This window comes from Tenrec ecaudatus, chromosome 2 (assembly GCF_050624435.1).
Source record: "Tenrec ecaudatus isolate mTenEca1 chromosome 2, mTenEca1.hap1, whole genome shotgun sequence".
Lineage (NCBI taxonomy): Eukaryota > Metazoa > Chordata > Mammalia > Afrosoricida > Tenrecidae > Tenrec > Tenrec ecaudatus.
The window spans coordinates 208,995,211-209,018,019 of NC_134531.1; the positions used below are offsets into that span (position 1 = coordinate 208,995,211).

General features: G+C 55.1%; 1 protein-coding gene and 1 non-coding gene across 2 annotated transcripts; one reads left to right on the forward strand and one right to left on the reverse strand.

Annotated features, from left to right (window-relative positions):
• Positions 1-162: 162 nt before the first annotated feature.
• DNMT3L (DNA methyltransferase 3 like) lies at positions 163-14,323 on the forward strand (the record flags this gene model as incomplete). Its single annotated transcript, XM_075542901.1, has 11 exons — positions 163-250; positions 506-550; positions 1,451-1,530; positions 1,608-1,720; positions 2,528-2,699; positions 5,329-5,416; positions 6,977-7,065; positions 9,477-9,552; positions 9,860-9,996; positions 13,538-13,623; positions 14,146-14,323. Coding segments are annotated over 11 exons (1,152 nt in total), but the record flags the coding sequence as incomplete, so codon positions are not given.
• Positions 14,324-16,681: 2,358 nt separating this feature from the next.
• On the reverse strand, positions 16,682-16,785 carry LOC142441973 (U6 spliceosomal RNA). The gene has a single exon (XR_012783246.1). It is a non-coding gene; the product is annotated as a U6 spliceosomal RNA (small nuclear RNA).
• Between the last annotated feature and the right edge of the window lie 6,024 nt (positions 16,786-22,809).

Below are 22,809 nucleotides of genomic sequence, written 5' to 3' on the forward strand. Positions count from 1 at the left end.
GTGGCCCTTTGGGGCCTGTCTGTTCTGCCCCCTCCCGTACTTGGCTGGGTCAGGGGGGGCCAGACATTAGATGACAGGCCGTTTTCTCCTTGTGTGTCCTGTGCTTGGTGGTTGTTCCATGTGGCCACCATTTTCATGGTACGTCGGCCCTGACCCTTACCAGTCCTGGACCTGGAGGACCAGACCATGGACGTCATCTCGGTGGACTCCTCCGATGGGTCGTCATGTCCTTCACCCCAACTTGACAGAGGTGGGTCTCACCCTTCTCAGAAACCCCCGCACCCCCAAACACATACACAAAGGATGTGGAATCTGCCTGAGTGAGCGGGGTCTAGAGCTCCAGGTCTCAAGACTGTCCTGTCATTCGGGTCTCCCTGGCAGGCTGGGAACCTATGACTCTTGTGGTTTTAGATGAACCTCAGGCTGGGCAGGGGTCCGTCTGGTCATGCCACATCTAGATTGAGACCAGGACAAAGACTGAAGGTGTTTGAATTTTCTTTTCTAGATCTTATTGCCCATGAAGTCAGGGTTAAGCAGAGACGCATAGAAGGTGAGTGGTCACATGGTAGCCTGTGCCCAGGTCATGGGAAGATTGGCTTTAGCACTGACACACAATTATCCCTGGAAGAAGGCCGAAGACCCCAAAGTATTCTGCTCATAAGTCTCTCTGTGGCATCACTGAAGCATGCAATCCATTTATCACCCCTAAAAGAAACCCCATGCATTAACATTCACTGCCTCCCCTAGCTCCCCTTGTCACCCCTCTACCTCCCCCATTAGTTTCCTTCAAGTCGCTCTGACTCCGGCACAGCATGCGTGTCAGAGAAGAGCTGAGCTCCACGGGGTTTTCAGCGGTTGATATTTTAGAACCAGATCACCAAGCCGTCCTTCTGACGTGCTTCTGGGGGCGCTTGGACCTCTCCTCTGCTCAGCAGTCTAGGCAACCACCAGTGCACATGTTCTCTCATAGAGTTGCCCATTCTGGATGCCTTGCATTTCCATGTGGGTTTTGTGCTCAGCTTCATGGCTGCAGAAAGGCTAGTTTCAATGTTGATAGGGACCAGTAGATCAGTGTGGGTAGTCGTACTATTTTAAAGCTTTCTGATCCATGAACATGGTATATCTTCCATGTATTGAGGTCTTTGGCATGTTTGTAGCTTTCGGTGCATTCATCTTTGGTTCCATCTAAGTAAGGTCCTGGGTGGTACACATGATAAACATTGAGGCATGAACTGAAAGGTGGGTGGTTGGGACCCCTCCAGACGGACCTCAGGAAACAGGCCTGGAGATCTGTTTCCCAATGGCCTCCGTCTTATACACCCTACTGTGCACACACAGGGTCGCCGTGCGTTGGGATTCATTTGAGAGCAACTAACAATTTGTGTGTGTGTGTGTGTTTTCCCCGCATGGCATTGTAATGCACACTGCTTGCTTTCCACATTCACGCTAGACATCTGCATCTGCTGTGGGAGCTTCCAGGTCTGCACAGAACACCCCCTCTTTGAGGGAGGCATGTGTGTTTCCTGTAAGGTAAGGGGGTTCAGTGGTTTCTCTTTGGCCTTCAAGCAAAGAGCACAAAGGGCAGCCACCCTCTGCTCTCTGCCCAGAACAAGTTCCTGGAATCCCTCTTCCTGTATGACAATGATGGGTACCAGTCCTACTGCTCCATCTGCTGCTCGGGCGAGACGCTGCTCATCTGTGAAAGCCCTGACTGCACCCGGTGAGGCTTGGGGCACCCACACCAAGGGGCCACCCCTGGGACAGAGCAAAGAAACCACTGCCTACAAGTCGAGATCATTGGTGATGGAGCTCGGGGTGTAGGAATTTCCCCCCAAAGAATAAATTCTTTCCAAGTAGTCAGCTTCCACCTCAAAGACTTTATTGACCATACAGCCTGGATATAGGGGAGGGGAGGTGCAAAAGGTTTGCATTGGTGGGTTCCCCCCCCCCTTTTTTATTATTGCTAAGACATAGCTGCTCTTTTGTTAGTATGGAGCTATGCATGGGACATCTCAGAGCCAGGAAACAGGCAAGAAGGTGTGGGCATCCTGCAGTCACTGCACACCAGCTTGATCACCATCCGTGGTGCCTGCAACTTAGTACCTGCCCCTCTCTCTGTCTGGATTTTCTACATCATTCTTGTGTTTATGACTCTCCCACTCCCAGCATCCTGTCCCCTAGCTGGTGCACCTGCATTTGGTTTTACTGTGAGTCCTTACGTTATCTTTGAAGGCCTCAGCATTTCATGGCTCTTCATGTTTGAAACCTGCCACTGCCCATCGCTTCCATCTCTGTCCACCCCGTCTCTTGGCTCCTGTAGCTGTAAGCAGGTCCCTCCTTATCCACACTCACTGTCCCTTCTCAACACATGGGGGCAGGCAGTGGGACGGGGGCACCTTTTTCTATCTGAAGGAGCTCCGAGTGTGATTTTGTTGTTGTTCACTCAAAAGCAAGGAGGGGCCTTGACGTTTTGCTGGGGACCAAAGAAACCCCATTTCAACGACTGTGGCTTTCTGTTTGACTGTAGCTGCTACTGCTTTGAGTGTGTGGATACGCTGGTCAGCCCCGGGACCTCGGAGAAAGTGCAGACCATGAGTAACTGGGTGTGTTTCCTGTGCCTGCCTTTCCCAAACAACGGGCTGCTGAACCGAAGGAGAAAATGGCGGGATCGCGTGAAGGCCTTATACGACCAGGAGACGGTAAGGCCTGGGATGGAGCGGGGACTTATGGCAGCATGAGCAGAGCTGAAGAGACTAGGCAGAAATGCCTGGGATCTACTTCCAAGAGCCAGCCAATGGAAACGTGTGGAGCAGAGTCGCCTGATGGGTAACTGACCGGGGAGGATGGCGCAGGGGTAGCTGGGCTGAATGTGCTTCAGCCACTCGTGAGTGTGGGCTGACCCCACAGCGACGAACCCTACAAGCACAGCACGTCTTGAAGGCTTGTCCTTCTGGTTCCAAACTAATAGCCAGTGGCCATCCGGTCACCTCGTGGTGGCCTCTTGTGGGTCACAGAAAAACGACGGGCCCTGGGGTTTTCCGTGGCTGGCTTTCCAGCAGTGCATCAGCAGGTCTTTCCACCACGACCGACCCCTCTGGATGGGTCCAAAGATGGGTGGCTAAGCTTTAAGCTGGGTGGCTAAGCACTCAGCCCTCTCCATCACCAGGGACACAGTCTCTGTTACTAGGGGCAGGACGCACGCTGCTTTGACACGTGGTGGGGTCAGAGGCCTTTAAGTCGATGCACTTTTCCGCGTCCCAATTCTGGTAACCAAAGTCGCCCTGTGGTGTTTCTGACAATGACTTTGGTGTGGCTCTTGCATTTGTGACAGGCTTGGGAATGAGTGACTGCTGGCAGGTGGGAGAGCGAGCCCAGCAGAGACAAGTAGAGAGTCCTGCTTGTCCCCACAGCCAGCGGATAGAAGCTTGTCTGAAGGGAGTCAGGCAGCGGGGCAGCGCCAGTACCTCCTGGCTCACTCAGGGCAGCAGCACAGATATGGGGCATCCTGTGGTCAAACGCAAGAGCCTGGGAGCTAAGCAGGAGCAGTGGGCCCACCAAGTGCAAGGGGGTGAGGTGAATTGTGTCTCCCCAAATGATCAGTCTACATCCTCACCAGCGTCTGTGAGATTGTCCTTGCTTAGAAGGAGGGCCTTGGCAGATGTGATCCAGTCGAGGGCCTTGGGTGAAACCATCCTGGAGGTAGAGCGGACCCCAAGTCCAATGATGGGCATCTAAGAGAAAGGAGAGGGGCGTTGAGACACAGGGATGCCGAGCGACAGGGATGTAAAGACGGAGGCAGAGTTTGGAGGGGGAGACGAAGGTTCACGCTGAGGGGCTCCAGGAGGGGCCTGGATCTGCAGCGGAGTCCACTCGGCCGACACCCTGACTTCAGACTCCCAGCCACCAGGATTGTGAGACAACACACGTCTGCCCTAGTCAGCCACCTGGCATTGCCCCGGCAGCTCTAGTACCCTAACAGAATGTGTTCAAACCTGGCAAGGGTGCGACTCTTCCAGGGGCTTTCCCAAAAGCAAAGCATATTCCTCACAGAGTCGCCCACCCAGGTCCACCGAGGGCCGAAAGCACCTGAGGCGGCAGGACACCCTGTGCTTGAGAGTCCCAGGGGGATTGTGACTTCCCGAGACCATTGAACGACCTTGAACTACCAGGAAACATTGTTCAGCCCAGCACAGCCCATGTTGCTCCAGCAGGGGAGCTGCTCCTGGCTTTGAGTTCCCCCCTCTTTCCTTCTCCAAAGGGTCCGCCCAGTCGCCAACACTGTACCTGCACACCCTGTGTTAACCCAGTGCAGTGCCGCGTGGGGCTCTACCCAAGTCCACCTCCTCCATCGCCCCTACAGCCCAGGCTACCTACCCTTCCCAAGCACCCAGGCTGCCTCCCCTCTTTTCCTGTATCCAGGCATCCTCTCCACCCCACCCCTACCTGTCACTGGTGACCTGGGGTCTCTTGTGAGCCCCTCACTTGGCAAGTGCCCCTGCTTAGGCTTCATGTCGGTTCTAGTCACCAGGACCTTCTTTTTCAGGAGCCGTCCACACGTGGGTTTGATAAACACCTGGTCTCTCACCCAGGCTAGACACAGGGGTGACATCCACTGGGGATGGTCCCCAGTCTGTGACCAACTGCCCTCAGTCCAGGATGAAGTCTCTGTAGGTGTGAGCTCACCCTGGTGCTGCCTGAGGCACCTGGGTCCTAGAGTGGAGTTCTGGGAGAACCGGGTAATACTCCACTGGCCAGTTCCTGAGGCTGGGGCTCTTGTCAGGGCGGTTCTTTGTGGCTGAGGTCAGGGTGCTGGCCCATGATGTGCACAGGTCACTGTAGCAGGAACTGTGCAGTGGGTTCCTCTAGAGTCCTTGGTGGGAGAATAGGCATCTTTGGGAGGTGCCAGGAGTCTCAGGACCCTGTTTGTAATCCCCTAAAGGTGTCTGGCCCACCCTGAAGGTGGGAAGCTGGTGTCTGGAAGGCAAATTGGGTGAAGAAGGAGCCTCCTATGGGAGTGTATTAGGAACTTTGCAGATTTAAGCCTTAGAACTTAAGGATGACTATGTAAGTTTCTTCTGGGAGTTATATTATCTTCCCTCAAAATCAGAAAATAGCCCCCTCACCCCCGCTCTTCCTTCCTCTGCCACATTTCTATTAGAACCAGCCTAGGAGTGGGCTTAGCCAGCCTTCAGGGGGTGGCTGTACTTTTAAGGAGGGTCTCAGCTCATCCAAGGGGCACCTTCTTCTCATTCCTAAATTTTTCATTGTAACCAAGGAGTTGGCAAAATGTCCTCTTTGTTGTTGTTGTTGTTTTCCTTTAAAAAACAGGAGAGTCCTTTGGAAATGTATAAGACAGTGCCTGCTTGGAAGAGAGAGCCAGTCCGGGTGCTGTCCCTTTTCGGGAACATCCAGAAAGGTGAGCTCGGGGGTGTCCTGGAGGTGGGTCTGGGCCCGAGGGCTCAGAGGAAGGAGACATGGTGTCCCTGTTTCCTGAGCTGGCAGGGTGAGGCTGCCCCTGCGGAAACAGAGTGGCCACAAGTACCTTTGTAACAGTGAAATTCGAAATCAGAAATTTATGTGGCTGCCGAGGTTGGCAGGCTGGAGTGTTCTGGGGAGGCTGGGCTGTGAGGAGCAGAGGGGATGTCACCATCCGACTTTGGAGTAGGGGGGGGCAAGAGAATGAATGGTAGGAGCAAGACTAGAGAGGTCTGAGGCACACCTGGTCCTGCCATCCAGCCATCACACAGAGAGGTGACATCGCGGGAATGGTCCTCGTGTTGTGACCAACTGCTCCCAGTGCACAGCCCTCGGGAGTCATTATTGTTAGGTAAGGCCATCGGGAGGGGCCCTTGGGACAGAGCAGAACTGCTCCTTAGCATTTTCTAGGCTGTCATCCTTATGGGAGCGGAGCACCAAGCCTTTTTCCTGCTGAGTAGCTGCGTGGTTTTCAACCACCGCCAGTCTTTCTGCTAGCAGCCACCGCTTCCCCAGGAGTGAAGTGTTTACAGAGAGTGCATGCAGGAGGGTCATGCACAGGGACCCCAGTGGCAATGCCGGGTAGGCATTGGGCTTTCAGCAGTTCAAAGCCACCAGCACTGCTGAGGGGGAAAGATGAGGCTGTCTGCTCCAGGAATGGTTTACCATCTTGGAGACCCTATACACCGTCACTATGAATGAGAATAGACCCAATGGCAGTGGGTACTGGGAGTGAGGCAAGTGGGCTGGGAACACAGGCCTGATCCCAACCCAACTGGCAGCCAGAGATCATACCCCTCCCTCTCCAGGCCCTCTTTCTCCACCTGGAGCTCCTGGTGCCAATAAGCCAACTGCCAGGCTGGGCCCCACAGCCCTTCCTGGACACCCTGCATGAACCTCCAGTTACCGGGACCTCGAGGGTCCTATGGTATAAGTGTCTCGGAGTGGCTACAGCAGATTCCCACAAAGGAGGTGACGGAAAGCAGCTGCAGCTCCTGGGTCGGAGAGGTTGATCCGTCCGAGGCTCTGAGGGAGGGCCGCCTGCAGGCCTCGCCTGCCCGCTGCTGCCTGCTGCTGCCAGCTCCTTGGCTTGTAGAGCCTCACTTTCATCTCAGCATCTCTCTTCACCCTGTGTTTTCCAGACATCTCCTGAGGGCACCAAAATCAACCCACCACACTCACCTGTTCCTCTGGGCCCAGCAGAATAGTAGGAATCCGTGAGCATACAACTGAGTGTCTAGGAAATGAGTCAGGGAGCGCTCCCACGGTGAGGCCCAGCTGACCGCTCTGTGCTGGGTCTGCCCGTTTGTTTGGTAGTAGGTTGTTGTGTTTGTTGTTGCTGTTGGTCATCACAGAGCCGATTCCTGTGCAAGGAGGACCCCATGTGTACAGACCAGGCACCGGAATCCCTTGGGCGTTCCCAGTCTGTTGACAAGCTTCCACCACTAACATTAGCCTCTCTGTCCTTGTCTCCCCCTCCCCACCCCCACCCCCCATCCAGAGCTTGTGAGCCTGGGCTTTTTGGAAGGAGGCTCGGACCACAGTTACCTGAAGTACCTGGATGATGTCTCCAACGTTGTGAGGAGGGATGTGAGTGTTGCCACGCTGGGTCAGGCATCGGGAGGAAGCAGGGTGGGCGAGATTCACTGGGTGACATGGGGAAAGAAGGGGAAGGGACAGAGAGTCCGGAGAATGGGTGCCCCAGGGAACAGCCAGAGCCTGGAACTGGGTGGTCACCAAGGGCACACGCTCTTGTGGTCCCCATGTTGTCCAAGCCCACAGCAGGTGATTGCTGGGCAGACACCCTATCCAGCACCTTGACCTCTGAGTCCCACCACACACACGATGACCATGAGTCCATTACAACCTGAATGATCTGTCTGCTCAGCTGCGGTCCCAGACGTGTACTGAGGGCTCACACTTTCCGCTCCCCATCAGGGATCTCAATGAAAGATCCCGAGGGGCTCACCAGCACCCATCCTGACAGGGAGCCCTCGGCTGTGAGTGGAGAGGGGCTTGCCGTCTCGCAGGGCCAGCAGGCAGAAGGCAGAAGGCCTTCCCAAGGCAGCTCCGGGACCAGGAAGGTCCTGTCTTGTACCTGTCCCTGCCCGGAGACTGGTAGAATAGGAGAGCCCCTGGGCCCTGGGGAAGGAGGACGAGGCAGCAGAGCTTGTGAGACCCAAATGACCACAGGCAGGGGCTGGGGAACCACCACCAGGGCCGTACAAGGCACTTGGGGGAACACATGGGCCAGGAGAGCAGGAGTGTAGGGATTTTGAGGGTGGAATCAGAAGGATCAGGAGAGCCCGAGGCCTAGAGGAGCAGTAAAGTTGGGGAACAGGGGGCTGGGGTGGTTGGGGAGAGGACGCATAGCCGTGGGAATGGAGCAACATCCTGGAAGAAGGCCCAGGGAGAGGGTCCACCCACCACCAGGGAGCTCCCCCACCCCCTATCTCAGGTGACCAAGTCAGCTCTGTCTGCATGTGAGCCCTGTGCCTAGAACGAGGCCTACCTACATGGGAAAGTGAATCCCACACACTCTAGTACCCAGGCCCCACAGCCTTGAGATTCATCCTTGTGGTGGTGGGTGTGTGTGTGTCTTGCCCTAGTCCCCACCCTCTCCCCACCCCACCCCACAGGCCATTCTGGCCTCCGCTTGTGGGCTCGCTCCCTTGAAGGGTAGGACATCCACGGCGGGGACCGGGCAGCCACTTGAAGGCCTCAGCAGACTCTCATCTAAGCACAGCTGTGAAAACCAGTCGTCTCAGAAGCCATTTCTTAGACACAGCAGCGCCTCCCAGAACCCCTGCTCACACCGCCATGAGCTGTTTCCACCATGAGAAGCCAGCTAGTTTCCAGAACTGCCCCAAAGAACCTGACCCTCTTATCACCAAACCCTGGGAAAAGGATGGTACATGATGCTGCTGATGGCGACACCATCCCACCACACCTCCGAGGCTAGAGAGGGCCCACCTGGGCCAGGACCCAGCACTCTCTCTCTCTCAAGACTGGGCTCTCACCTGCACTGCCTCTATGGTCTACAGATGAGCTCCTGTGTTGGTGGGACTGTGGGCCAGGGCGGGTGGGGCGGGTAGGAGTTGGCTGGAAGAACCGGAGGCGCCCTTTGCGACATTGGATCCCTTCTTCCTTTCCATCCAGCAGGGACTAATGCACTTGGCCTGCACCAGCGGGGTGTCCGTGCACAGCAGCAGCTGCTGCACATACAGGGCTGCGTGTGTCTTGGACCCACCAGCCACTCTCCCTTCTCCCTCCCTTCCAGACCCCCTACCTGTAGTACCTTTCTTTCCTCAGTGCCTGGGGTCACAGGGTGCACAAACCTCCCCTTAGTTTATCAGCTTGCCGGCCCAAGAACTACTCCAGGTCTCTGGAAGGCTCTTGTGGGTTGTGCGAGTGGCCTGGGCGAGGGCCCAAGTGGTCTGTTCTGGATTGAATACTGTCAGGAAGGGGTGGAGTCGATCTTCAGATGTGATGAGGGAGTGGTGGAGTCTTCTTTCTCTATGATCATGGACGTGGTCACCGACTAGCTGGGGAATTGCTTCTGTTCAGCTGGGCGAAAACGGCCCAGCTGTTAGATCCCAGCCCCTAGCTGCTGGGCAGGTCTCTTTCTTTTCCTCAGAAAACACACACAGCACATACAGCAGGCAGACAATATTGCACAGGACAAACCACACAGCAGACACGACGCACCAAATTCTCTAGAGCCCTGGCTGTCCCAGGAGTTCACCTGCACAGGGGTGTCCTCAGACATTTCTCAGAGGACCGGCCTCCCAGCTGGCCATGGCCCAACCCCAGTTAATGAGTATGGCAATGCCCCTGGCAGGACTGCCCTGTAGGGTTCTCGGTGACACAGTTCTGTGAGCAGAGCAAGCTGTGCCCTTGTCCAGTGAGGTCTGTTCTCTGGGAGGGATGTATGCTCTGCTCGTGAGCCTCATGTGCAGGCCACAGCCGTCCACAGCCTTCTTGTGGCCCGTGTCTTACAGGTGGAAGAGTGGGGTCCTTTCAACCTCGTGTATGGCTCGACGCCTCCTCTTGGACATACCACTGAGCGGCCTCCTGGTGAGAAACATATCCCACTCGGCTTGTTACCCTGGCACTCTTGTCCTGCCCTGCCCCCTCTTCTCCCACCTGCCCTCTTCCGCACCACCTCTGGCCCCGTCGAGAGGTTGAATAATAACTGGATTGAGGAATAGTTTGCCTGTGATAATTGCATGTATCAAAAGTTCCAAACTGGATGAGGCTGGTCAGCACATTCTCCACGAACCTACATTGTGAGCCGGTCATCACCCCCTCGCCCCGCCCCCGTCCCCCGCATCCCCCTGCCCCAGGCGGCCTGGCCACCCTTGACATGGGCCTCCATCTACAGGGTGGTACCTATTCCAGTTCCACCGTTTGCTGCAGTACGCACAGGACCAGGCCCGCGGGCAGCCCTTCTTCTGGATGTTCGTGGACAACCTGGTGCTGAAGGCAGATGACCAGAAGGTGGCTGTTCGCTTCCTGGAGGTGGGTGCAGGGGAGTCTTCTTGGGGGCACAGCTAGACAGGGCCCCTCTGATCCCACTCTCCACCATGGGACACTTGGGCCCAGGAGCTGAGACACGACCAGCTGGGTCCCACCCCATATTGTGCCCTCTGCATATGACCTCCTTCCTCAGTCCTTCCCACGTATGCATGTGTGCATAGCACACATGCATATACACTCTTAGACACATATCACACATTGATACACACACCCAGGACACATGTGCATTCACACATATGTGCGCACCATGCACACAATACAGTCACGTACTTATGCTCTTACACATGCACATGCACACACTCACACCACACACATACCACACAGTTCACAGTCATACTTACTTGCACATTCACATTCTTACACTCCTGTACACACATGCTCACATGCTTATGTGTACACACGTGCACACAGGCATGCACACACACTGGGGCATCCCAGCCTGGTGTTTGCTCTCAGCGTATGAGTCCGGTAATCAGTGCAGCCTCTTAGGGACTCTGTCAACCATTCCATCCAGGGCCAGCTTGGGCCCCGGTCCCTGTCTGACCCCAAGCCCCTGACATGGGATAGTCCTATCTCAGACTGATGTTCCCTCCTCACGTGCCCCGCCACATCCACAAGTTTAACAGATGTGTAGCAGTTTACAGTAAGCGTCTCTGCCCTTCCCTGGCCCCCATGCACCTGGTTCCCCTGCACCTGCTTCTGTCTGTCCTGGCTACCTTGCCAAGTTTCTTCGTACAGATCCCAGTGTACGCAGCATTCGGCCCCTTGCTTCCCCACCCCCACCTCCCATTTACCAATGACCTTGGAACGCCTCCCACTGCTGCAACAAGCACCTTGCTCCTTCGTTGCTTTGTGTGTGTGCACGCCTGAGTGTATTATTCATTTTATTTTATGCAGTTGTCTTGTGCACGGATATTAATAACGTATCCAATCTGTTCCCAACTGGTGGGAAATTGGGCCTTTGCTCTTACAAACAGACTGCCATGAAGACACGTGTGTGCGGATTAACTGTAGTATGGACGACAGAAGTCCAGTGCCTAAGGGAAAGGAGAAATGTCCTTGTAATTGTCAGATTGCCAAGCTGGCACTCTCTGGCAAGAGGGTTTCCCCGTTCACAGTCCCACCAGGAGAGAACAAGGAAGCAGGTTTCCCTCTGCCCCGCCCCCGGAGCAGGTTGTAAATTCCCTTTATCTGATGAAGTTTATTCCCAACCTGCTTACCTTTCTGTTTCCCCTCCCATGGCGATGGCAAATGGGGCTTCTGTTTTGTCACCTGTGAGCAATTTGTCTTTGTGAAACGGTGATTTCCCTCCCTGGATTTGATTCCGACATCGTATCAGGGTTCCCCAGAGTGCCCTCGAGTACAGGTCTCTCATTCAGTCAGACTTTCCAGGGACTTGCTCTTATCATCTGCAAACAGGGCAGATTTTACTCCTAACGCTATCCCTCCCGTAACTTTCCCTTGTCTGATACGGGTGCCGGGGACATGCCTGCCTTGTTCCGCCGGGCTACATGGGAATGTCCCGAGTGGTTTCGACATAGTTCATGGTGTTGAGGAAGTTTCTGCTGATTTTCATTATCTCTGCATTTCTGTCAATAGCAGCTGTTGGGGTTTGTCAAGCATCCTTTTCAACATCTATGGATATAGTCAGAAAACTCTTTAAAATATACTGATAACATATACTAAGAGATTTCCTCGTAATCAATCATCCTTGTAGCCCTGGGGAAAGAACCTGGCTTAGTCAGACATCATTCTCTTCAGATATCGCCCAATCCTTTTGAACAATATTCCATTTAGGGACATTGTGGAAGGGGTGGGTATGTCGGGTCCTTGGTCCCTGCACGCATGTCAGCCTTCTCCTGCAAAGCTCTCTGGCCAGGTGGTTGTTTAGAAGAGGAGGTGTCCTCCTGTGGAAATGAATGCAGCCTCTTCTCTGGGGTCAATTTTGGTAAAGCTATATTTCCCTAGAATACCATCCACTTAGTTCAAGTTGCCAAAAATCATTTTCATCAAGTTGAGCAAAACCACCTCACGAGCCTTTCCCTTTCCTCTGCATCTACGGTTGTTTCTTTCATCAGACAAGCTGCACTTTTAAAAAAAATTAAATGCTCTAGTAATGCCAGGTAACAAACAGCACCTGGGATTCGGTTTGTAAATTGCGCAGCATAACAGAAAACTCGAGCTGGCGTGGTGGCCCCATCAGAGGGCACAGCTCCAAGCCCGGGCTGCAGTCACTGGCAAATGGAGTGGACAGCACCCATGCTGGGCTTGGGCTGCTCTGCCCAGCAGTAGGATAGGTCAATATCAGCCCATCCCACACCAGAAGTGGGCAAATAGAGAGACTCCCTACTTTCCCCACGTGGATCCTCTACTCACCAATGGTGGGGGGTGGGGTGGGGCATGGGGGTCGGGGATAGAAATGTCATGTCTCTTTGGCCTCCACTGACTTGATGGCCCATGCCAGGTTTCCTCTGCCTTGGCCTGCCTCCACAAGGTCAGCCGTGCAAACCCACCAGCCACCCCATGAGAGAGATGGGGGCTTCTGCACCCACAGAGGCTCACCATACCAGCAAGCCTGTCCTGGGTCACTGAGTCTGAACTGACTTGATGGCCGTGCATGTGGTTTGGGGTGGATTTAGCAAGGGGCCTGGGTTAAGGAGGGGGCTGGTGTGTCTGGTGGTGGGACTCTACATGGGCCCTTCTCTGCTGGCTCCCCAAGTCTGGGGTGGCAGACTGTCTTATTCAGGGTTCAGAACACACACAGGGATGTCAATGTAGCAGTCTCAGTAAAGATAGAGCTATCCTTAGGAGCAAGGTGAGGCTTTCTACTCCCGTTCCAGCCTCGGAAACCCACAGGGACAGTTCTACCCTGTCCTCGAGGGTCATGTGAGTCAGGCATCCACTTGAGAGCTACCCTCTGCCTCTTCCCCTTTCTTTCTAGTGGCTTTGAGAGTAACTGATTCCAGCATTCTGGAAGTTCTCATGGCCTAGTGGGTGATGTGTCGTGCTGGTAACCACGGGGTCAGCAGTTTGAAACCACCAGCCGCTCTTTGGGTGAAAGCAGAGGCTTTCTATTCCCATAGTTAGTCTAAGAAACCTTTACAGAGGCGGTTCTCCCTTGTCCTAGAGGGAGGAAGTTGGAGTTGGGGTTCTCCAGGCAGGCAGCCTCTTTGTGCCTGGCAAGCATTTGCACTTCAGAAAAACCCCCTCTGCCCACTGAGCCTCTCCTCCCTGGAACAAAGCACCTGGTTTGAGTCTGGAAGACCCAGGCTTACTTTTCCCTGTGGGAGCACTGCCCTGGGCAGTGGGGATGGAAAGCCCAGCCTCATAGGCTTTAAATGAGGCATTGGACTTTTCTCAGAAGGTGACTTCCGGGAGGGAAAGCGGAGATGTAAGAAGTGTCAGTTAGGGATGGGATAGCGTCAGCCGAGAGGGTCTGTTAACTGGATTCCAGGGGTCCAGTGGGGCCGTGGGGAGGGGCCGCGTGATGTCCAGCCAGCCTCATCCACACCATGTTTCTCAGATGGAGCCCGTGACCATCCAGGAGGTCTGCGGCCGAGTCATCCAGAACGCTGTACGTGTGTGGAGCAACATCCCAGCTGTGAAGAGGTATGGCTGCACCCACGATGCCCTTTCTGGAATGCGTAGGGTGCTGTGGAGGCAGCATGGAGTTCCACCACAGGAGCAGAAGTCAGGAGACGGGGCTCTTTTGGGACAAGGTGGTCCCTGAGCAGACTCAGGGCTATACACTCAAGGTCATGAGGACCCTTTCCACTTGGACCTTCTCCCCATGTTTCCGACACCTTCAGGGCTCAGTCATACTTCCCAGCGTCATGTACCAAAGGCCAGACTAAATACACATCACAGAGCTGCCTGGGGGCCCTCTCTCTCTCTCTCTTTCTCCACACAGGTAGCCTGGCTGCTCCCTTACCCTGTGAGGCTCAAGATAGATGGGTATTCCATATAATTTCATAGACAGGTCTAAAAGCACAGCGGGGTCTTTGGAAGTTCCAGATCATTCTCAACAGCCTGGCCCCCCTCCCACCACTAAGCCCAGCCATTCTCTCTCTACACAGACACACACACACACACCAGCTCTGTGACAAGCGGCCTTCTTTCTCCTCCTTGCAGCAAGCACTCGGCACTGACTGCTGAGGAGGAGCTGTCCCTGCTGGTTCAGGACAAGTCCAGGGCCAGGGCCAAGGCCAGGGCCCCTGCCCAGGCGCCCGCCACCCTGGTGAAGAGCTGCTTCTTCCCTCTGAGAGAATATTTTAAGTATTCTTCAACTGAGCTCGCTTCCTCTCCATAAATGCTCTGAGAAGACACAAGAGCAAAGACGGGGGCCTTCTTTCTAGGGTCCCCGAGCCCTCTTTGGAGGATTATCTTATCTGCTGGAGGTTTGCTTTCTTAAGGGGGCTGCAGCTCTGCTTTCCCCACTCCCCTCACCCTGGTGCGTGTGTGCATGTGCTCGCTCTAAAGCACATTGTTCTTTCCCATACTCTCTCTGCTTAATAAACATACTAAGGGTACAGCTCTCGTTTGTGCTGGTCAGTTTGGGTGTTGGTGTGGCTTATTCTATGGGACACCGGGCGTGTCTGAGGAAGGTGGCGGGGGGCGCGGGGGTCATGGAGGACACGTTCGTAGCACTCCTTGAGCACGCTCCATCGGACATGCTCACTCCCCAACCCGACCGGCCTGTGGTTGGCTGTGCTCTGAAAAGGCACCCCTTGATCATATCCAGAGGAGGCCTCCCACCGGAAGGGCAGCTGCATGATGACCCAGAGGTGCCTCCTGAGCGTCGCCAAAGGTTGCAAGTTGGAGTGTATCCTGCGGCGCCCTGGAAGAAAGGCCTGGTGATCTCAGAGCACGACAGGCGCCTAGAGAGACTTTGCAATGTGAACTCTGTGGATGGCTGACTGCTTTCACTGCATAGCCGCGGGCCCGACAGCGGTGTTTTTGAACAGGTGTGTGGGGGGGGGGGGGCGAGTGGAAATAAGCCCCAAAAGAAGAAAGGGCCACACACTCCCTCCCACGGAGCGCTGCCCTACTCTGAGGACGCACATGGGGTGGTCACACAGACAGCTGTGTGCGTGTGCGCATGCGCGCTTTCAATCCGGCCCAGATCCCCTAGGTGGTGCGCATGTCACCTCTTGGTCCTTCTGGGAAGCAGGCCCCTTCCTGCTCAGCAGTTTGAGGAAGACTGGTGGGAGGAGCGCTGAGGGTAAGGCACACACACCGGAGAGCACTACATCAAGTGGGGCTTAGCCACCCGGAAAGAACCTTCAAGGAATCTTTCCGCTGACTCAGACTGTCTTGAGCTCTGGGGCTGCCTTTGTGGCAGGCCACGGAGTCCCTGGGTGGTCTAGATGGCGAACTTCCTTGGCTGCTCACCAGAAAGTTCGGAGGTTCAGGTCACCCAGCGTCACCTCGGGAGAAAGGTCTGCCAGTCCACTTGACAAAATCAGCCCGAGAACCTGTGGTATACAGTTTACTCGGACACACGCGGGGCTGCCTTGGGCTGCGATCAACTCAAAGGCAACGGCTTGGGGTGGTTCCACGTTGGCCTGCAATCCACACGGCCAGCAGTTGGAAACCATCTCTCTCCCTGGGAGAAAGATGGGCTTTCTACTCCCTTCAAGTGTTAAAGCCTCAGAAACCCACAGGGGCAGTTCTACCTTGTCCTATAGGATTACTGGGATTCATCATTGATGACGTGGCAGTGAGTTTGGAGTTTTATTTATGGGTGGCCAGGCATGGTCTGTAAAATGTTTCATGGATGAAAGGCAGAAAAGTTTGATCGCTTGAATAATTTCCTCCCTCTTTTTCAAGGTCCCGAAGAAGCAGAGAAGTCTTCCCTTGAACTAACATAACCCAATGCCTCCTCTCCCTGCGGCAGTTGGACTCTCCTATTACGGGTCTGTGTCCAGGCGCTCACTTAATTTTGCGAGGTCCGCAGTGAAGCCACGCACAGGGAAAGGGCAGAAAGCAAAGAGGAGGAAACAGAGAAAAGCATCCACACAGGAAGGAAACATTCCAGGCTTTGCCCAAAGCCTCTGATGCACAGCTGGCCTGTTAGGGTGTTGGTGAGGCATACCGGCCGTTCTCACCGACTGCCAGGAGAGTGTGTCCTAGGAGAATCACAACTAGATGCTCCTTAGAAGTGAGTCTGGTGAAACGCTGGTTCACTTCTTTGGATGTGTCCTCAGGAAAGGCCAGTCCCTAGAAAAGGACATCGCGATTGGCACGGTGTCCATGGCGGTGAAGGAAACAAAGCCTCAATGAGAGGGATTGACAGTGTGGTGAGGCAGGCTGTCATACACAAGGCCACCTTGAGTATGAACTCACAGGCGTTAGCAACAGCTGGCCGGTGGGGTCCCTCTGCCACGAGGTTGCTGGAAGATGGGACTAGCTTGCTATCAGGCAGTGTGCCTTGGACAGTGGACCAATGCAGATTTAGTTCAGTTTCAATTGAACACCTGACCATTTCGTTCATCTCCCTCTGACCCATCTTACATTTGTTCCAGTTTTTATCATTTTCTGTTACCTTTTCCACTGAGGTTTTTCCTAGGTTTTATTTATTTATTTAGTCATTTTATTGGGGGCTCGTACAACTCTTTTCACAATCCATGCATACATCTATTGTGTCAAGCACATTTGTACATTTTTTAAAAATATGGAACGTTTCACGATTTTGGGTGTCATCCTTGCGCAGGGGCCATGCTAATCTCTGTATCTGTCCAATTTTAGTATCTGTGTTGCTGAAGTGAGCACCACACTTGTCCATTTGTTCCCATCACCATTCTCAAAACATTTGCTTTCTGCTTGAGCCCTTAGTATCAGCTCCTCATTTTTCCCCTCCCTCCCCGCTCCCCCTTCCCTCATGGACCCTTAATAATTTATAAATTATTATTTTGTCCTATCTTACACTGTCCGACGTGTCCCTTCAGCCACTTTTCTGTTGTCCATCCCTCAGGGAGGAGGTCACATGTAGATCCTTGTAATTGGTTCCCTCTATGTTTTATTTTATGATGATCTTGAGTCCTTTTGTTTTGCTTTTTTAAAAATGTTTTTCCACCATCTGAAATCTGGATTTAGTAAATCTACAGAGATAGTAACTGGATTTCATAGGATCCCCTTCTGGGCACACAACCACCATGTCCGGCTGGCTGTACCTGCTGTGTAGGAGTTTAGGAATCTTGAAAATTAAGAGAGATATTCAGGTTTGTCATACATACACGGAACCAGTTTAGTGGTTATGACATGGCTTGCAAGCAAGTCCTCACAACAGTCACTTAGTACCAGAGAATCAAAATGAGCAATGACAATTAAGGCTTCAGGCTTTCGCCTTTAAGGAGAGGTCTTGGGAGGAGGGCTTAACCACAGTTCACAATGATGTATTGCATTGGGTAAATCTCCTGCACAAGACCGCCTTAAAGTGTTGAGAAGTAACACAAATACCGAGCCACGGTATTTTCAGTCACCTGATATGCATGTGAAAGTTGCATAATGAATAAAAAGGAAGACCGAAGAAGAAGTTGAAGCATTGGAATGATGGTGCCCGCGAATAGTGAAAGTACCGTGGACTGCCGCAAGAACAAACATCTGTCTCGGGAGAACTACAGCCAGAGGGCCCCCTAGGCAAGGATGAGACTGGACACGTCAGGGGAGACCAGTCCCTGGAGAAGGACATCATGTTTGGTGAAGTGGAGGGACAGCGACAAGAGGAAGGCCCACACCAGATGGTGGCTGCAACAACGGGGTCTAGCACAGGAACTGCTGTGGGGAAGGCGCAGGACCAGGGCGACGCTTTGCTCTGTTGTGCACAGGGTCGCTGTGAGTCAGGACTGGAGGGCATGGGTCACCATAGAAAATTCCCAGCAGCTGGACCAAGTCACTCCATCAGCTGCCGATTAGAACCTGAAGCGGGTTGAGTTGGAGGAGCCTGGGTCACAGCTCTACTTCAACCCCACCCCAGGTCCTGCACGGGAAGGGGATTACAGCCCCTCGAGGTCCACTTCCTTGCCATCTTTGCGTCTTGCCTTACTTGGGGAAGGGGTGGCGGGGCGGGGGCGCTGCTCTGGGCGTGGTTGGAGTTACCTGTCAGCCTTTCACTCACCTGGGCTGCTCAACACAGCCGTTCCTGGGCGGGGTACCCTGAACAAGAGAAAGCAAGGGCGCCACCGTGCTGGGGCTGGAGGAGCTCATGGGTTTCCTGCCACCCAGTGCCCCACGCCAGCAGGGGAGCAAAGGAAAGTGGGAAACCCCAGGGCTGGACTGGCGGGGACTGCCTACTTGCTTTCCCTCTCTTCTCATTCATTCCTTGGATCGTTCTTTCGTTCATTCATCTGCGTGCAGCAGTAGAGACTCCCTGCGCTTGGAGGCGCCTCGGGAGGGTTAGGGGAACCTCAGGAGGGTTAGGGGAGGGTTAGGGAGGAGGGTTAGGGGAGGGAGGAGAGCTGCGGAGGCGTGACCCGAGCCTGGTCCCGCCTGGAGCCTTGGACCGGTACTGGACCCTCGGTGGGCAGTCAGCCTGGGCTGCGTCAAGTTTGGGGGAGCAACGCTGTGCCTCCCTCAGCACCAGTCCACTCCCTGAAGAACAGGGAACCTCCGGTCCTACCCGCCACCGGGGCCGAAGTCTGCCTTCATCTGATCAAGAGCAAAGGACAGAACTTTCCGCACGGCCGCGCGCGGCAGCAGCAGGACTGACTGGTGGCGTGGCCCGGGGGCCCTCGGAGGCAGCGGGCACGAGGCGTGGCCTGGGGAGGGCGGGGCGGGGCCTGAGGGCCCCTCCTCCCCCGGCCGCAGTCAGTCTTGGGTTGATCCTGAAGGCGCTCGGCAGCTCGGCCCCAAGTCTCCGGAGACCCGGGGTCTGCCTCCAAGTCCCGAGATGTCCCGCGGACCCCGGCCTCCGCGCCCGCGGGGCCACCCAGCCCTGCGGCTGAGAAGGTGAGCCTGCGTTCGGACGCGCGGCGGAGGACTGTGAGAGCGGTGGCCGGGAGCGGGGTGTCCCGGACGGTGGCGGGCTGAACCGGGCTTGCAGCTGTCGGGCCCGTGGCCCGGGGTCCCGGCGTTTTCCCCAGCTCCCGGGACTCCGCCGGCGGCTTCCCCGCGCCGCTTGTCAGGCGTTGGCGCAGGGGAGGCGGGAGGCGGGGTGGAGGGCGGCCGGCGGGGCGCAGTCACCTGTAGCGGGAGCTGCAGGGGGAGGGCCCGGCACCACCCTAATGTAGGGCCCGAGCGTGTGAGTGTGTTTGACGGTGGGGTTCCTGGAAAGAGCAGGTGCTGGAAGGAGGGAAGGCTCGCTGCTTCGCACTCTCCTGGCTGGCCACCCACACACAGCCCCAGCCACTCCCCTCCAGCCCCCCTCCCCCCCCCCCCGCGGGGTACTTCCCCCGAAGGAAGATTAGTGGAAGTTGTGACCATGCTGGTTTGAGATTGGTTGTTTTATAGAGAGTACAGAGGCCAGCGGGTCCCCCTCCTCCAAACACACAAACACATACACACACACACACACCCCGGACCCCATCAGCAACTCCAATCTGGAGACTGTGGGGCACCTCAGGTGCAGCCTTCCATCTAAGGCAGGCGCCTCCTGCCAGCCTTGGGTAGCGGTGACAGCTTTGATCCCTGACTTTTGGCCAAAATAACCCCCCAGGGCACCTGTCCTTGGGTCAGTAGCCTGTGCCTCCTGGGGAACAGTGGAAGCACCCTGAGCCCAGGTGTCCTTGCCCATAGACAGGGTCTCCCACACCTAGGTCACACTGCTCTCCCGAGAGGAATCAATGACCCTGGACTACCACCGCCGTGGGCAGAGAGAGGGCTGGGAGGCAGGGTGGCAGGGGGTGAAAATGGAGCTTTCAGGTCAGACTGGGGTGGTGGGTGCTGGTAGAGGGCAGAGGCTGGCCCGAGAGCAGGGTCTGATGGGGGCACTGGGTGGGACTCAGAGAGGTGGGAGGCAGCTGCACCCAGAAAGGGGGTATGAGCCCATTGCCTGCACCCTTCCCACTCTCCAGAAAGCACCCAATGCCCCGAGGAGACCCGACAAGTGGGACTTTCGAGCACAGGCAGTCCATGGCCCTTCAGAGATTTAGGTTTGCTGGGAGGGAAATGGGGGTCACAGAATGGCACCCCCACTCTGCTGATGAGAAACAAAGGCCTGCCTAGAGGGACCATGACTGCAGACTGTGAGGCCAAGACAGTCATGGCAGCCGTCCCCCAAAGCCATATGGCACTCTAAGTAGGAGCGTGTGGAGGGGAAGAGAGGGTGAGACCCTCCTTTAGGAGGGGACAGGGGTGCCAGATGTGAGATGCAGGTCCTGTGGAAGCTGTGCTGGGTGGAGCAGGGGTGGACACCCATATGAAGCTTGGGAGGATTCAGGACAGCAGTGGGACGAAGACTTTGGGACACTGCATGTTGGACACTGGGAAATCAGAGATGATAGACACCTTGGAGCTTGCTCTCATGAGGGTCTGAGGTCAGCACTGGAACCAGGTGGTCCTGATTTCTGAAGAGCAGATGAGAAGCCCTATGTTCCCTGAAGCCCCCAGGAGGCCTGTAGGTGTAGGGGTGCTGGGATGAGTCATGTACAGAAGACGAGGGGCCCCAGGCTGAAGGTTCTCCAAGTGTGGCTGGCTCAGGCTGTGGGAGACGAGATGCTGGAGTACCTGAAAGAGGGAACCACCAGATTCCGATTCAGAACAATCCCGCTCTCTGCCTTGCCCTTTAAATTCAGCCAACCTGACTGCTGGGCGTGTTAGAAGCTTTCTCACTCTCAGCTTCTGTAGATGTCCTGGAAGCTTTTTTCTGGGTTCAGCTATTTCCCCGGGACAGGTGTCTGGGAGTCAAAGCCCCTGGCTCTGGTGATGGCTCTCACAGACCCGAAATTGCCTAGGCTGAAAGATGGTCCTTAGGTACTCAGATTCACAATTGCCGGTGATTTTGTTCCTGCTGGGGGCATAATGGCTGTGATCTGAAAGGCCCAAAATTTGATACCACTGGCCCTCCAAGAGAGAAAGATGGGGCTTTCTACTCCTATAAACAGTTACAGTTTCACGGAAACCCACAGGGGCAGTTCTCCTCTGTTCTAGAGGGTCACCAGGAGTGGGGAATCAATTCAATGCCAGTGAGCTTGGTGTGTGTGTGTGTGTGTGTGTGTGTATGTATGTGTGTGGTTTTGAACTGTTGACCTTACAGTTAGCAGCCCAACAGGTAACCACACCACCTAGGGAACAAGACGGGGTGGGGCTCGTGTGTGAGTGTGTGTGTGTGTGTGTGTGTGTGTGTGTGTGTTTGAACGGTTAGCAGCCCAACAGGTAACCACACCACCTAGGGAACAAGACGGTGCAGGCTCTCTACTCCCATAAGGAGTTGTCTCTGAAACTCACAGGGAGTTTTACCTGTCCTCTAAGGTCACTGTGAGTTGCTATCTATTCGATAGTTGTGTGTGTTTGCTTATTTGTTAGTGCAGGAGTGGCTCTTTGTCAGGGCACCCGGCCCTTGGGGGTTGCTGTACTGGGAAGAAGGTGGGGGTGCCTGGCTCCTCTCCTTGAATTCCCAGACCCCTGGCCCTGGCTCACAGTAGATGTGTTTACATTGACGAGGATGGCGTAACTCTCCCCCTGCCCGCAAAAAGCAGGTCACGCACCCTGTGGGGGCTGTGTCTCTCACCTCCTTTTCATCTGCATTTTTCTTTCAGCCCTGTACTGCTCTTGGTGCTGCTCAGTGGCCTGCGAGCAGGTAAGTAGGGGCGGCTTTTGACTCGTGGGGTTGTGAGGGTCCCGGGCCCAGCCTTCCTGTTTGGTCTCCCAAGCTCAGTGCTATGGAATCAATTCCAGGGCACAGTGGCACCGTGTGTTAGAGAGCTGCTCCGTAAGGTGCCCTGGCTGCGATCTGTTGTGAAGCCGATTGCCAGGCCTTTCACCCGCAGCGCTGTTGGGTGAGTTCAGAACCACTCCCCTTCGAAGTGGTCATCAGGCGCAAAATTGAAAGCCACGGGGGAGCACCTTCTCTAAACTCCACAGTTCTTGTTTCACTTAGTGTCTGGCAGAACTGGGATGCACTTCCTCGGTGGGTTTCAGTTCCTCTCTCCACCAGATGAGCTGGGGCTTCGGCCCTCCAGGGTGCCTGCCTGCTTCTCCATGCTCTTCTCCCCAGTCAACCGAGTACAGAGCAGAAGTCCGCTGGCTTCCCTGAGCCGGGGCCCTTACCACGGCAGAGCCACGCCTGTGCCCCCAGGCCTTGCCCAGCCCAAAGGGAGGGTCAGGGGCACCAGGCGTTTTCTGTAGTCACGCAAGCAGTTGTCTCAGGAAAGCTACCCTCCGTGAGGGGGCATCAAAAACTACATGGGAAGTTTCGGTGGAAAATCCTATTCAATTTGAATTTTCCCACCAACTCTTGAAGCCCTCCCCCCCCCCCCCCCCCCCCCCCCCCCCCCCGCCCCATTCATCTACGGGACCTTTTACAATGTAGCGTGTGAACATCCTGTCGTTGTGAAATGGATGCTTCCGTTTAAATATCTGAGTCTTCCATAATCATTTACTTCATTTTAATTGCTGTTGAGAGTATACCCCGCAGACCCCAGTGGCGTTCCTACATGTCATGTCAGTGGAGGGCCAGAGATGACAGTCTCTGAGTTTACCCTCTCCCTCCTTTTTACGTCAGCTCACTGCCCCCTAAGGTTCCCATCTGATCTGGCCTTTCTAGTTGCCCTGGTCATTTGACCCCACCTGGACAGTTCGTAAGGCGCACAGGGCTCAAAGCGGCAAGTCTCTGACTTTTTCAAGAGGTTCTTCTTTTTA